General features: G+C 37.1%; 1 protein-coding gene across 1 annotated transcript in view; it reads right to left on the reverse strand.

Moving 5' to 3' along the window:
* Window positions 1–7,114, reverse strand: part of LOC100928873 (cytochrome P450 2W1) — a 32,014-nt gene extending 24,900 nt beyond the window's left edge. Inside the window, exon 1 of the mRNA XM_031949419.1 lies at window positions 6,869–7,114. Within this exon, the coding sequence (XP_031805279.1) occupies window positions 6,869–7,066 (198 nt within the window). The 5' untranslated portion in view covers window positions 7,067–7,114. The remainder of the gene's footprint in view (window positions 1–6,868) is intronic.
* Between the last annotated feature and the right edge of the window lie 6,624 nt (window positions 7,115–13,738).

Below are 13,738 nucleotides of genomic sequence, written 5' to 3' on the forward strand. Positions count from 1 at the left end.
AAAGGAAAAAAAACACATTGAAAAGTGAAAGTAGTATGTTCCAGTCTTCATTCAGAATCCATCAGTTCTTTCTCTGGATGTGAATAGCATTTTTCCTCATGAGTCCCTTGGAATTGTCTTGGATCATTGTAAATCATTCACAGTTGATCATCCTGTGATGTTGCTGTTACTGAGTACAATGTTCTTTCTCCTGGTTCTGTTCCTTTCATTTGTATCAGTTTAATTAAGTGTTTCCAAGTTTTTATGAAATCTTCCTGTTTGTCAATTCTTATAGCACAATGGTACTCCATTACAATCATGTCCCACAATTTATTTGGCCATTCCCAATTGATGGACCTCCTCTCAATTTCCAGTTTTTTGTCACCACAAAAAGAACTGTTATATATATATTTTTTTACAAGTAAGTCCTTCCCTCTCCTTTTAAAAAAATCTCTTTGGGATACAGACCCAGTAATGGCATTGCTAGATCAAAGACTATGCACAATTTGATTGCTCTTTGGATATAGTTCCAAATTGCTCTTTAGAATGGTTGGATCACTTCACAACTCCAACAATAATGCATTAATATTCCATTTTTTCCCCACATCCTTTCCAACATTTATCACTTTCCTTTTTCTGGAATATTAGCCAATCTGATAGGTGTGAAGTGTTTTAACTTGCATTCCTCTAATAGTAGTGATTTAGAGCATTATTTCAGATAAATCACTTGTTTTCTTGGCACACTAGGCAGCTTTCTAAGATTAAGTCACAGAGAAGGTGCCAATCTGCCTTGTTAGACGGTTTTCTCACTTGGGTGTTTCTTATTCCATTTAAATCAAGTCATGCACCTATTTCTCTCTTGGAACAAGAGAAAAGTTGATGAAAGATTTCTCTGGCAACGTGTGTGTGTGTATGTGTGTGTGTGTGTGTGTGTGTGTGTGTGTGTGTAGGTATGAATGTGGGTGTGAGTGATGGGATACACCTTGAAGAATGATGAGACTGGTGAGATAGAAAAGGATTAAAGGGTGTCAGTCTTGTTGAGCTGGTACTTTCTCTAATTCTCTCTTTTTTTGTCCCTCCTTTCATTCTTAGCCCAGAGAGAATAGTCACAGGAAATGAGAAGAAAATGACAAGTAGGGTTTACCAAATCTCATCATCTCCTTTGGTGTCTTCTTCCCAGGTAAAGAGGCAGAAGACTTGGCAGAAGAATACTACTACTACTTTTTGCTGTTGAGCTACCATCATCAGTGGAAAAGAGGATTTCTGAGACATCTGCTGTGTTGGGGCCAACTCTGGAGACATACTGATCTCATCTAAAGTCAAATCAATTAGGCCATGAGACCCTGTTGCTACCCAGCAGATTTCCAGGCCATTGTATTCATCATCAGTGTATATGAGCTCAGTTAAGGAAAACTACTTTTTATATTGGGTAGTACATTTAACAAATAATTAGAAGGATAAATCTATTACCCCCCAAAAATCTAGGCCACAAAATTCAATCTAAGCCAAATTAAAATTTATGTTTGGCTTATAGATGCCACTGTAGTGAATAATTGTCTTATGGATTACTATTGGTTAAAAAAAAAAAGCATATAAATTGATTGCGATAGACTTGGTTCTTTTCAGCAATTCAGTGATACAAGAAATTCGTATAAGCTTTGGTTGGAAAATGCCATCCTCATCCAGAGACAGAGAACTATGGAGACTGAATATAGATCAACACATATTATTTTCACCATTTTTTTCTTCTGGTTTTTCCCTTTTGTTCTGATTTTTCTTTTCCAACATGACTCATATGGAAATATGTGAAAGATGAATGTGCATATATAACCTTAACATTTTTAAATTATTTTTTAAAGCACATCATTGAAATAGGACATTATATTATGTTGTTACTGTTGGCCAAGAGCTCCCTCTCTCAAGGTAAGCTAACAAGCACCAGGCAATGTAGGATACAAAAAAAGGGGGGGGGGGAGAAGTTTCTTTTCAGGGTGCTCCCAATCTAATGAAGGAGACATCACACAATTATGTATACTTCTAGTCCAGTACCCCAGATCTCTGAGCAGAGTAGGGTGGTGGTCGTCATCCCCAACCTCTTGTTTCCCCTCCTGGGAAGAATGAAAGTCCCTCTTGGAGAAAGGTCAAGGAAGTAGAGACTAGAGATGTCTATTCTACCTCTTTTGGGGCCATACACAACAAGCCCCCTTTGCAACACATGGACCTCCTCACTACACATATGAGTGCCCCTTCTTTTGGATCATATGATTTGTGAAAAAGGAAAAGAGACAGAGCCAAGGGGCTGAACCTGTGATTTTATCTGTATGGGGGACCTGAGGGGTCCATTGCCTAGGGGGATAGGATGGGGGGAAGTCACCTATGGAAGCTCAACAAGTGTGTGTTGAGGACAAGATATGATCTCAGATGCTGCAACCCAATGACAAACCAGAGGGTTTATGTAATGGCCCAGAACTCTGGAGAAATATACTTGATTCTTATAAGGTGTTAACTCAGTGGAATTGATAAGACAATGGTTATCTAGTTTAGCATGGTGATTAATAGTTCTCTAGTTCAGTATGATTGATTTAATCTTATAACAAATAATGGTTCCCTAGTGATATAATGATTGGTTTATACTCAGTATACTGTAATGATGTAATTGTAATAGAGCATATAAATGGAACAAAGTCAGCCAGAGAAGACTTGACCACTATCCTGGAGGCTTTCCTGCCTCCTGCATTCTCCACTGAAACCAAGACCCATTCCGGAGGGCCTCCAGAAAGCTAGCCTGGCCCCAGGCGAAGGAGACAGACTGTGAAGGAGATAATAAAGACTTTAGACTTTATTCCTGACTATTCTCATGGTGATTATTCTGCTGAGACCAAGGCTGGTCCCAAGACCTACAGAAAGCTAACAGAACATTACAGGTTTATTAATTATGGTCAAATCTACAAATTCCTCTAGCCAATGCAAATTGCCAAGTTTTTTTTTGTTGTTGTTGTTCAATTATTTCAATCTTGTCTGATTCTCTGTGACCCCACTTGGGTTTTAGTTGGCAAAGACACTAGAATGCTTTGCTATTTCCTTCTCCAACTTATTTTACAGATGAGGAAACTTGCCCAGCGTCATACAACTAGTAAGTATCTGAGGCCAGATTTGAATTCAGATCTTTCTGACTCTAAGGCTGATGCTCTATCCATTGTGCCATCTAGCTGCTCCTCTTGGTTAGATGCTTTATTAAAAGGTGTTGGGACTTACTGATGGAACAAATATCCAGAAAACCTAGATACAAATATTGAGACATATTGACTATAGCATCACAGAACAGTTGCTGATCTGCCCAGGTAGAGACCATTTCCTTCTATGTTCAGTCACAGGTCCTGGCATTTTAAAAAAATGCTCTATTAAAGGCTTACTGTCAAACATCACTGAAGTCAACTAAATTTGCTGCATAACTATTTACATTTGAATTATTTTATGTGGGTAATATAACCATTTCTTCCACTAAGTTTGCATTAGGATGTTTCTGTCAACTCATTCTCATTTATTTTTCCTTTTATCAGGTAGTACTTGGCATGTAGACCCTTCTTTTGGATCTGTTTTCTTCCTTACTTTGAATTCTTTCATAAAAGCTTTTCAGGATTTCATTTTATTTTACATACTTGTTGATCTTTCTTTATTATTTGTATCCTGAGAACCTTTCACAAAACCTGACGTATAGTAGTAGGTGCTTAATAAATACTTATTGATTGACTGATTGCTTTAGATTAATCTATTATATCAATGTGCCACAATTTATTTAACTATTCATTTTCCTAACATTGAACTTGTTTCCGTGGTAGATTTTTTTTTTTTAAATCATGTTTGATGCTGCTATGAAAATCTTTGAAGAGAGAGATTTTTTTTTGTTTATTTGTTTATGATGCACTTTTAAACTATATTCCCAATAGTAAGACCATTGGATTAAAAGCTATGATAATTTTTTCAAAGGGTGGGCTAGATGATGCCATAGTACTGGTCCTAGAGTCAAAGAAGACATCTTCTGAGTTCAAATCTAGCCTCAGGCATGTATTAACTGTGTGACTCTGGGTGGGTCACTTAACCCTCATCTATAAAATGAGATGCAGAAGAAAATGGCAAACCATTCCAGTATCTCTGCCAAGAAAACTCCAAATGGGGTTACAAAGAATCAGTCATGATTAAAATGACTGAACATTTTTTTTAATTATAGTTTTTTATTTACAAGATATATGCATGGGTAATTTTTCAGCAATAGTTGAAAAACTAAACTTTTTTTTTTTTTGCAATTTCTTGCAATGACCATGTAGTATCTATTTGTCTTTTACTTTCTACAGTTTCAGTTAGTCCAGAATTAATTAGAATAAATAATCCTGAACTGTTTGCTGAGACCCTCAATCAACACAACAAGATTGAACCCTAACCACTGCACTTGATTCACTAAGGCAGTTCAAGTATCTTCATTTTCAACAAAGGTGAAATAGTTTTCTATTGGACCCTCAACTGACCAGAAATTTAAATTAGCTAGAAAATGAATTGCCTGAGGGTTCTAATATCTGGTAGTCTTATTGCAGTCTATGCTTAATCATCAATATGGTACTGTGGAAGGAGTACCAGTCTTGGAAATGGAATGCTTTGTTTTGAGTTTCAGAGCAAACCCTAACTAGCTTTGTGATCTTAAGCAAGACATCTTAATCTTTCAATGCCTCACCCTCCTTTGTCAAACAGAGATAACATTTGCAGTATTTCTCTCATAAGGTTATTGTAAGAAAAGTTTTCTGTAAATGTATGCTATCAAATAAAGGAAAGAAGTCATAAGAAATTTTAATGGTTTGCCTAATGATACCATGAGTCACTAGTTGAGAATATGCCAAAAAGGCCGGTCTCATGCATGTCCAGGGATTACAGGATCAAAGGATTATAGATTTAGAGCTAGAAGACAATGCAGAGGTCATTGAGTTCAACCCTTCCTTTTACAGATGGGGAAACTGATAACACATAGGTGTTAAGCCATCTGTTAGCTCCTCATTGCTATAGATCACCAAAGGAAACATAAAAGGATGAAAAGAGTTCAATGCAAATCCATTCCCGCTATCAGAAACCAGTTTGAAAGACATGCTCTCCTAATGGGTGCTCCATTAGTAGACAATGCACCAAGCAGCTTAAGTGATCCAAGTCAAAATTTGAGAAACAAGCTCTCTCATTCAGACTACTCAACAGTAAGATCAAAACAAGTAAAATTTAGAAAAGTACTTAGCACATTACTTGGGGCACAACAGGTACTTAATAAATACTTATTCCCCTGCCTCCCTAAAGTGCTCATTTTCCCCTTAACACTCTTGTTTATAATAAACTCATAGACAGAGTTGAAAAGGACTTTAGGAGGAAGCTAGTCTGAGTTTCCCATTGTACAGGTGAAGAAACTGATGTCTTGAGAAGTTCAATGACTTGTCCAAGGTCACAGAGATAATAAGTGTTAGAGGCAGAACTCAGGTCCTCTAATTCCAAATCTCCCATGCTTTCCACTGCACTGTGTACTGCATCCCTTCTGAATTATGATGTCAGTCAGTCATTCAAGCACTTATTTACTATGTGCTACAAAGTGCGATGAGAATTCAAGGAACAGAGAGGAGCAGGGAAGGGAAAAAGGGAAGAAGGGAAGGAGAGAAGGAAGAAGAAAGAAAGGAAAGGAAGGAGGGAAGGAAGAAGAAAGAAAGGAAAGGAAGGAAGAAAGGAGAAAGGGAGGGAGGGAAGAAGGGAGGGAGGAAGGGAAGAAGGAAAATAAGGAAAGAAGAAAAGAAAAAAGAAAAATCAATGAATAAATAAAATAATAAATGAATGAATAGTAGACATTTGAAAAACTGGAACACAGGTAACTGGAATAAAGAATTAAAAGGAGTGGAAGGGATTAGTATGTTTTTATATTCTTCTGCTTCTAGAGGTCAAAGTGATTGATAAGTATGGAGTCATACTTTGAAGGAGAAATAGATGGCAAGAAGAGAGATTTGTAGAAAAGATTTGGTCTAAATGATTAATTACAGGGGTCTCCTGAGTTCAGTACCTACTTAGTCAAGTACCTTGAACTTGACTTTTTTTTTGAGAGGCAATACTAGACAAGAGCTGGAGAAACAGCAAAAAATTAGTGTGACAGGATTGTAGAGGTGTAGAGAGGAATACAGTTAAAAAAAAAAACCCTCAGAGTTAGGAAGGGACCAGCTTGTGAAAAACTTTAAATGCCAAACAGAGTATTTTATATTTGATTCTAGAGGTAATGGGTGGGCAGCTGGGTGCTGCAGTGGGCCCTACAGTCAGGAAGATCTGGTTTAAATCTGGCCTCAGACTCTTACTAGCTGTGTGACCCTGGGCTTAATCTTATTTAACTCACTTTGCTCACCTGTAAAATAAACTGGAGAAGGAAATGGCAAACCTCTCTAGTATCTCTGCCAAGAAAACCTAAATGGGATCAAGAAGTCAGACAACTAAACAACTAAAACAGCTACACAACTATAACTAAACAACTATAAAAGAGGCAATAGGGAGTCCTATACTGACACCCCTCTTCCTTTTGTTTCTGGATAATCAGATCCATCAGGGGTCAAGTAAAGTCCCCTTTCATTCTGAAATCTACTCCCAGCTAACAATGTTCTCTCATCCGGGTCTCATATGTTATTCTCTATACCCTTGGCAGACACTTGTTGAAGTGAATAGTAGGAAGTTATTGCCAGTGTTCCCCCCAAAACCCCTTTAGTACCACAGTCTGACTCCTACTAGACTGGAGGAAGCTAGACACAATGATGTCCTGGGGTCACCAGTCCTAGAGTGAAGAATCTTCCTGAGAGAAGAACTGGTTCCTGGAGAGGGAAGTCAGTCCTACCTTCATCAGTGACTTGTCTTGCCTCCTGAGATCCAGCAAGTGAAGGTTCCCAATGAAAGGGAGGGGGGTTGGCCCAGGAGGCCACTTCCCAGCTGGCTCTTTGGGTCTCCTGAGGAAGCAGAACAGCCCCCCCAAGAGCAGAGCCCCCAGCAGAGCAATCCCAACAGGGTCTGACAAGAACAAAATAAGGAATGACATGGTTAACGGAGGCCTGTTGAGCGGGCAAGGGAGGTGCCCCAAGGATGGCTGTCCCACCACGATCTGTCCCAGAGTGCAAGGCTTACTTATATGCCTTCCCTGGGAGTGCCAGAAGCACTCCACCCTCTTTGCTCACCTTGGAGAATGTGGAATAAGCAGTTTGCAAGCTATAACCAGGAGCAAAAAGGTTTAAAGTTACAAATGTGGTATGTGGGTGAATGAAGACTCTGAGAAACTGAGCTTTAGACAAGAGACAGGGGTGAATGGGCAATGTGGGCATACACAAAGAATGTGCCCTCTAGTTCACAGGAAAAAGTATTTCCACACCTATTGCCTATTTGCCCACCAAAATAGAAAGGGGAGCTTGGTAACTATTCTTTTCATCGTCTTATTGTGAGCTCAAAACACTATTCCTGCTAAGTGATTGAGTGGAGAAGACCCAAGTTCAAATCCAGTCTCAGACACTTACTGGTTATATGTCCCTGAGGGTCTCACTTAATCTGTGTCTGCCTCAGTTTCTTCAATTGTAAGATGGAGATCAACTATGAAAGACTTGGTTCTTCTAAGTGATTCAATGATCCAAGGCAATCCCAATAAACTCTGAGAAAATGCCATCTGCATCCAGGAAAAGGACTATGAAGATTGAATGTAAATCAACACATGCTACGTTCACTTCTTATTTCTTTTGCATGGTTTTTCCCTTTTGTTCTGACTTTCCAATATGATTCATAAAGAAATGTGCATTTTAAAAGTTAGTATACCTGTATAACCAGAAAAAATAAAGCAATTAAAAAAACCCTTGTTAAGATGGAGATAATAACAGTATCTACCTCACAGGATTGCTGTGAAGATGAAATGAGATATTTGTAAAGCACTTAGTACAGTGCCTGGTACATAATAAGTGCTCTATGATTGCTTAAATCCTTCTTTATTCTCTACATTCCTAAGGGGGCATGTATTTTGTTGCTTTCCAGTTTTCCTAAGTCAATCAATCACTCATTTAACAACATTTATTAAATGCTTACTATGTGTCAGTAACTATTAGACAATGGGAATATCAAAATAAAAATGAAATGATCCCAGCCCTCAAGGGCTATAGAGAGAAACATTCTATATAGAGATAATATGCAAACATATAAAATGATATTGTGGATAGAGTGCCAGACTTGATGGGAGAAAGATCTGAAATCCAGTCCTGCCTTAGGTATTACTAGCTATTTGATATTGGATGAGCCATTTAACCTCTCCCAGACTAATTTTTTCACATCTGTAAAATGGGGATAATAATACCTATCTCAAATGGATTATTGTGAGGATTAAATGAGATAACATAGTGTATAATAATCTCCAAACCTTAATGTGCTTTATAAATTCTAGACTGTTATATAAGTATATATGCAACATTTTCTTTTCCCCTTCTCCTGGGCCTATGATTTCATAGATGTAGGGAGCTTTGGGGGAGGAATTTTTTCTGATGATATAATCATTGCTTTCTCTGAAATTCAGAGAATTAGGGAGGAAGGAAGGAGGGAGGGAGGGAGGGAGGGAAGGAAGGAAGGGAGGAAGGAAAGAAGGAGGGAGGGAGGGAGGGAGGGAAGGAAGGAAGGGAGGAAGGAAAGAAGGAGGGAGGGAGGGAGGGAGGGAAGGGAGAGAGGAAGGAAGGAGGAAGGAAGGAGAGAGGGAGAGAGAGAGGAGGGAGGGAAGGAAGGGAGGAAGGAGGGAGGGAGGATTAGAAGGAGGAAAGAAGAAACAAAGACAAAGGACTTGAAGTCAGAATCTGAATTCCCAGTTCCCTATTTCCTTTGTTGCCCTGCCTCTCATACAAAATAGAGATGATAACAACAACAATAAAAATTATAATAATAAGTAGCATTTATAAAGACCTTTACAAGCCAGCTAGGTGTTGTAGTAGATAGAGCACTGGCCTGGAGTCAGGAGGACCTGAGTTCGAATATGACTCCAGATCTACTAGCTGGGTGAACCTGAACATGTCACTTGACCGTATTTGCTTCAGTTCCCCATCTGTAAAATGAGCTGGAGAAAGAAAAATGACAAGCCAACTTCTTTGAGAACAAAACCTCAAATGGAGTCACAAAGAGTTGGACATGGATAAAAATAACTCAATAACAAATAGAATGTCTTAAGATGTGTAAAATGTTGTATCTCATTTGGTTCTCACAACAACTCTGGGAGGTTAGTGCTAGATTTTCCCCATTTTACAGATGAGGAAACTAAGGCAGACAAAGGTAAAGCTAGTTAATGTCTGGTGTAGAATTTGCACTTAGGTCTTTCTGACTCCGAGTTCAGGACTTTATGATTTTATGTATAGGAACTTTCAGATGAAAAAACTCCTTCTATCAATTAAGATTCATTCCTTTTCTGTAACTTATAGTCTTAGAGAGTGAGCACCAACCTCAGATGACTTGATCACAAGGTCATAGAGCTAGAATGTTTCAAAGGCAGGACAAAAATCATATCTTCTTAGCTCTGAGCCCCACTCAAGCCACCATGCTAAGCTGCCTATACAAAGCACACTCAAAATAAATTTTATTTTCTTTGTGAATAAATTGCTCTATGAATATTGAATTGCTTTATAGATGTCAATAACAATAATACTTATAGTTAATAATAATAATTGATGATTCTTCTTATCTCCTCACTGTGCAATAAGAAATGATGATCAGGATGTTCTCAGAAAAACCTTGAAAGACTTATGTGAATTGATGGTCATTTTTTTTTTTTTGCATTTTTAAAATTATAACTTTTTATTGACAGAACCTATGCCTGAGTAATTTTTTTTACAACATTATCCCTTGCACTCACTTTTGTTCTGACTTTTCCCCTCCCTCCCTTCACCCCCTCCCCCAGATGGCAAGCAGTCCTATACATGTTAAATATGTCACAGTATATCCTAGATACAATATATGTGTGCAGAACCAAACAGTTCTCTTGTTGCACAGGAAGAATTGGATTCAGAAGGTAGAAATAACCTGGGAAGAAGAACAAAAATGCAAACAGTTTACATTCATTTCCTAGTGTACTTTCTTTGGGTGTAGCTGCTTCTGTCCATCGTTGATCAATTGAAACTGAGTTAGATCTTCTCTTTGTCAAAGAAATCCACTTCCTTGATGGTCATTCTTGCTCCAATCTGTCTGTCCACCAGAATCTCCTTATTTAAATTTCCCTGTCAAACACCTTTCTTTCAGGGTAGTCTCCTTGGAATGTTGCTTTTTCCTTTTCTGGATGAGATAATATGGTTGGTTACTGAAGTATGTGACTAAGAATATGGTGTCTAAATCTATTTCTCTCTGCAAAATCCCAATTGCTTTAACTTGTCTACGATTAAACTTTCTTGTCATCCTAATTTAGACTCTAAATCTATTGTTAAAAAAACAAACAAACCCAATAACAACATTTAGAGACTGTGTTGCACTTCTGTAAAGAAAGTAATAGGTGGGTGGTATCTCCCAATAACATATCTATTACTATGTGGTGGGACACAGAAGAAAGAATACCAGGCCTGAAATCAGGAAATCCTGATTTCAAATCCAACCTCAGATACCTATTAACTGTGTGACCCCAGGCAAGTCACAACACCCTGTTTGCCACAGTTTTCTCATTTGTAAAATAATCTGGAGAAGGAAATGGCAAATCACCCCAGTATCTCTGCCAAGAAAATCCCAAATGGGGTTGCCAAGAGTCAGACATGACTGAAAGGAATGAGTAACAATAAATCTTCCAATGACTCAAAATGTAATGCCAGATAATGTGTCACAGTGGGAATGCTTATATCACTAGCAACTAACTTTATCTCTCATCTAAGCGTAGTGGAGTTAGACATCCCACTTTTCTTAAGATTTGACTGATTTCTCCAATCTGCTCTCCTAATAGCAGGTCTAAGATCCCAGAGATGGACCATCACAGCTACATTCAAACTCTTTTGGGTCCCTTCAGGTAACTCTGTGGAGAGGAAATAAACTTCCTCTACTTACTACTTTAGTTCTTAAGCTCCCTATCTGATATGTTTTCTATCTATACAACCAGCCACTCTTTTTGACACTCTTAGATCTGAAACATAATTATTTACTTAATAAAAAGGCAAAATTATATACACTAATATGTTAAGGAGAATGCATAAAGGACAAAACACATAATACATATATAAACCCACGTTACACTCTTCCACCAGTGCATTCTGTAACTATAGTAAAGAGTGGGCATACACTTATAGGAATACATGAAGAAAGTTCCTGGGCTTAGGGCACAACTCTAGACTTAAGATTTTAACATTAGTTCCATCTATGCCCCAAAAGCTATAAATTCATGCATATCCTTTGAACAAGCAATACAACTAAGAGGCCTATATCCCAAGAGGTAAAAAAAAAAAAAAAAACCAAACAGGAAAAGGACCTATATGTAAAAAATATTTTTAGCAGTTCTTTTAGTGGTGGCAAAGAATTGAAAATTAGTGTGATTTCCATCAATTGGGTAATGACAGAACAAATTATTGTACATGATTGTGATAGAATACTATCATGCAGTAAAAATGATGAGCCAGGATGCTCTCAGAAACAATCAGAAAGACTTGTATGAACTCATTCAAAGGGAAGTGAGCAGAACCAGGAAAACATTGTACACAGTAACAGCAATAGTATATGATGATCAACTGTGAATGACTTGGCTATTCTCAACAATACAATGATCCAACACATTTCTAAAGAACTTAGTGGAAAAAAATGCTGTCTCCAAAGAAAGAATTAATGGAGTCTGAATTCAGATGAAAGTATTATTTTCTTTATTTTTCTTGGAGCTTTTTGTCTGTATTCTTTCCCGACATGACTAATAAGGAAATCTATTTTGCATGACTGCACATATATAACCTATATCAAATTGCCTACCTTCTCAATGGAAAAGAATAGGAAAGAGAGGATAAAAAAATTTGAAACTCAAAAAAAAGTTTTACATGTAATTGAGGGAGGGAATATTAAATTTTAAAGTATTAATAATATTATTAATGTTTGTTTCATTCAGGAACATCTGGACCATATGAAAATGCTTCTCTGATCATTATTTGACTGTTGATCTTCACCACTCTTCAGCTGGGGAAATCATCTTCTGAAAATAGCTCTTTCAATTAACCCTCCCCCTAAATAGGTGTTTAGAAAGCATTAGTTCTTATTGTAAATAGCTGTTCTCATTAAGCCAGAGAATTGCAAAGTTTATCTATCTAGCAATTTTTTTTTTACAATAGAAACCAGACCAGAAACAAATATACACTTATTTGGCTGTTATGCTGTCCATTAAGAATGAAACTCATAGCAGCCAATTAAGCTTGACCCTAATTATTTTTCTTTTTAAATTTTCATTGATGTCTTTGGGTTTTTGACATCACTGTAGTTTTTCCTTCCATCCTCCCAGAGTTATCCATAACAAATAGTAATTTAAAAGACAAAAAGGGAAAAAACTAGCATATTGGATCAATACATTTTTAAAATCCCCCCAAACATTCAATGTACCTCCCAATTGTTAAGGGATGGGGTGGGAATGTTTTCTCATATGTCTTCTTTTGGGCAATTCTTGTTCATTATAGTTTTGCAACTTTCCTTTTTGATTTTTTTGGGGGAGGGATATTTTAGTTTACATTATTGTAGTCATTATGTGTTCTGTATTCTTAGTTCTGCTTTACTTTAGTCTGCCTCAGTTCATGTAAATCTTTTCATGTTTCTCTGTGTCCTTCATGATCAAAATTTCTTACAGCATAGTAATATTCTGTTCCATTGATGTACCACAATCTGTTTAATCTACATCAGGTTCATCCTTTATGCCAACTTCCTGGGCTTCCTACCACAGCAGTTATAAAGCTTTATCTTTCTTTGCACAAAAATACTTTTTAATGTCCTTTCCATTATTAAATCTATCACATGAAAAAAAGCCTTATAGCCAGATTCTAGAACTCCCAGATCAAGGAGAAAATATTGGAAATAGCCAGAAAGAAGCAATTCAAAGATTATGGGTCAGGATCACACAAGATTTAGCAGCTTCTATATTAAAGGATCAGATGGCTAGGGATATGATATTCCAAAAGGTAAAGAAGATAGAATTACAATCAATAATCACTTATCCAGTAAAACTGAGCATAATCATTCAGGGGGGAAGATGAACATTCAATGAAAGAGAAGACTTTCAAGCTATGCTGATTCAAAGATCAGAGCAACAAAGAAAACTTGTTTTCAAATATAAGATTCAAGAGAAGCATAAAAAAGGTAAGCAGGAAAGAGAAAACCTAATATATTTAATAAGGTTAAACTTGTAACTCTTAAGAACTTTATCACTATTAGGGCAGTTAGAAGGAATATACATAGAGAGAGAATGTTAATATAAGTTGACCTTGATGAGATGATATCCAAAAAAAAATCTTAAGGGGTGAGAAAGAAAATTACACTGGAAGGAGAGAAAGGGAAGAAGAGAAAGGGAAGGAATAAAATGGTTATATTATCTCACTTTAAGAGGTACAAAAAATCTATTACAATGGTGGGAAAGATGGAGGGTGAGGATAGGCATTGCTTGAAACTTACTGTCATCAGAATTGACTCAAAAAAAATAAACATTAGAGAACACAGGAATAAATAAAGTTTTTTTTTTAAATATGAGAAAGTAGTATCTATCTAAAAC

This window comes from Sarcophilus harrisii, chromosome 1, assembly GCF_902635505.1.
Source record: "Sarcophilus harrisii chromosome 1, mSarHar1.11, whole genome shotgun sequence".
NCBI lineage: Eukaryota > Metazoa > Chordata > Mammalia > Dasyuromorphia > Dasyuridae > Sarcophilus > Sarcophilus harrisii.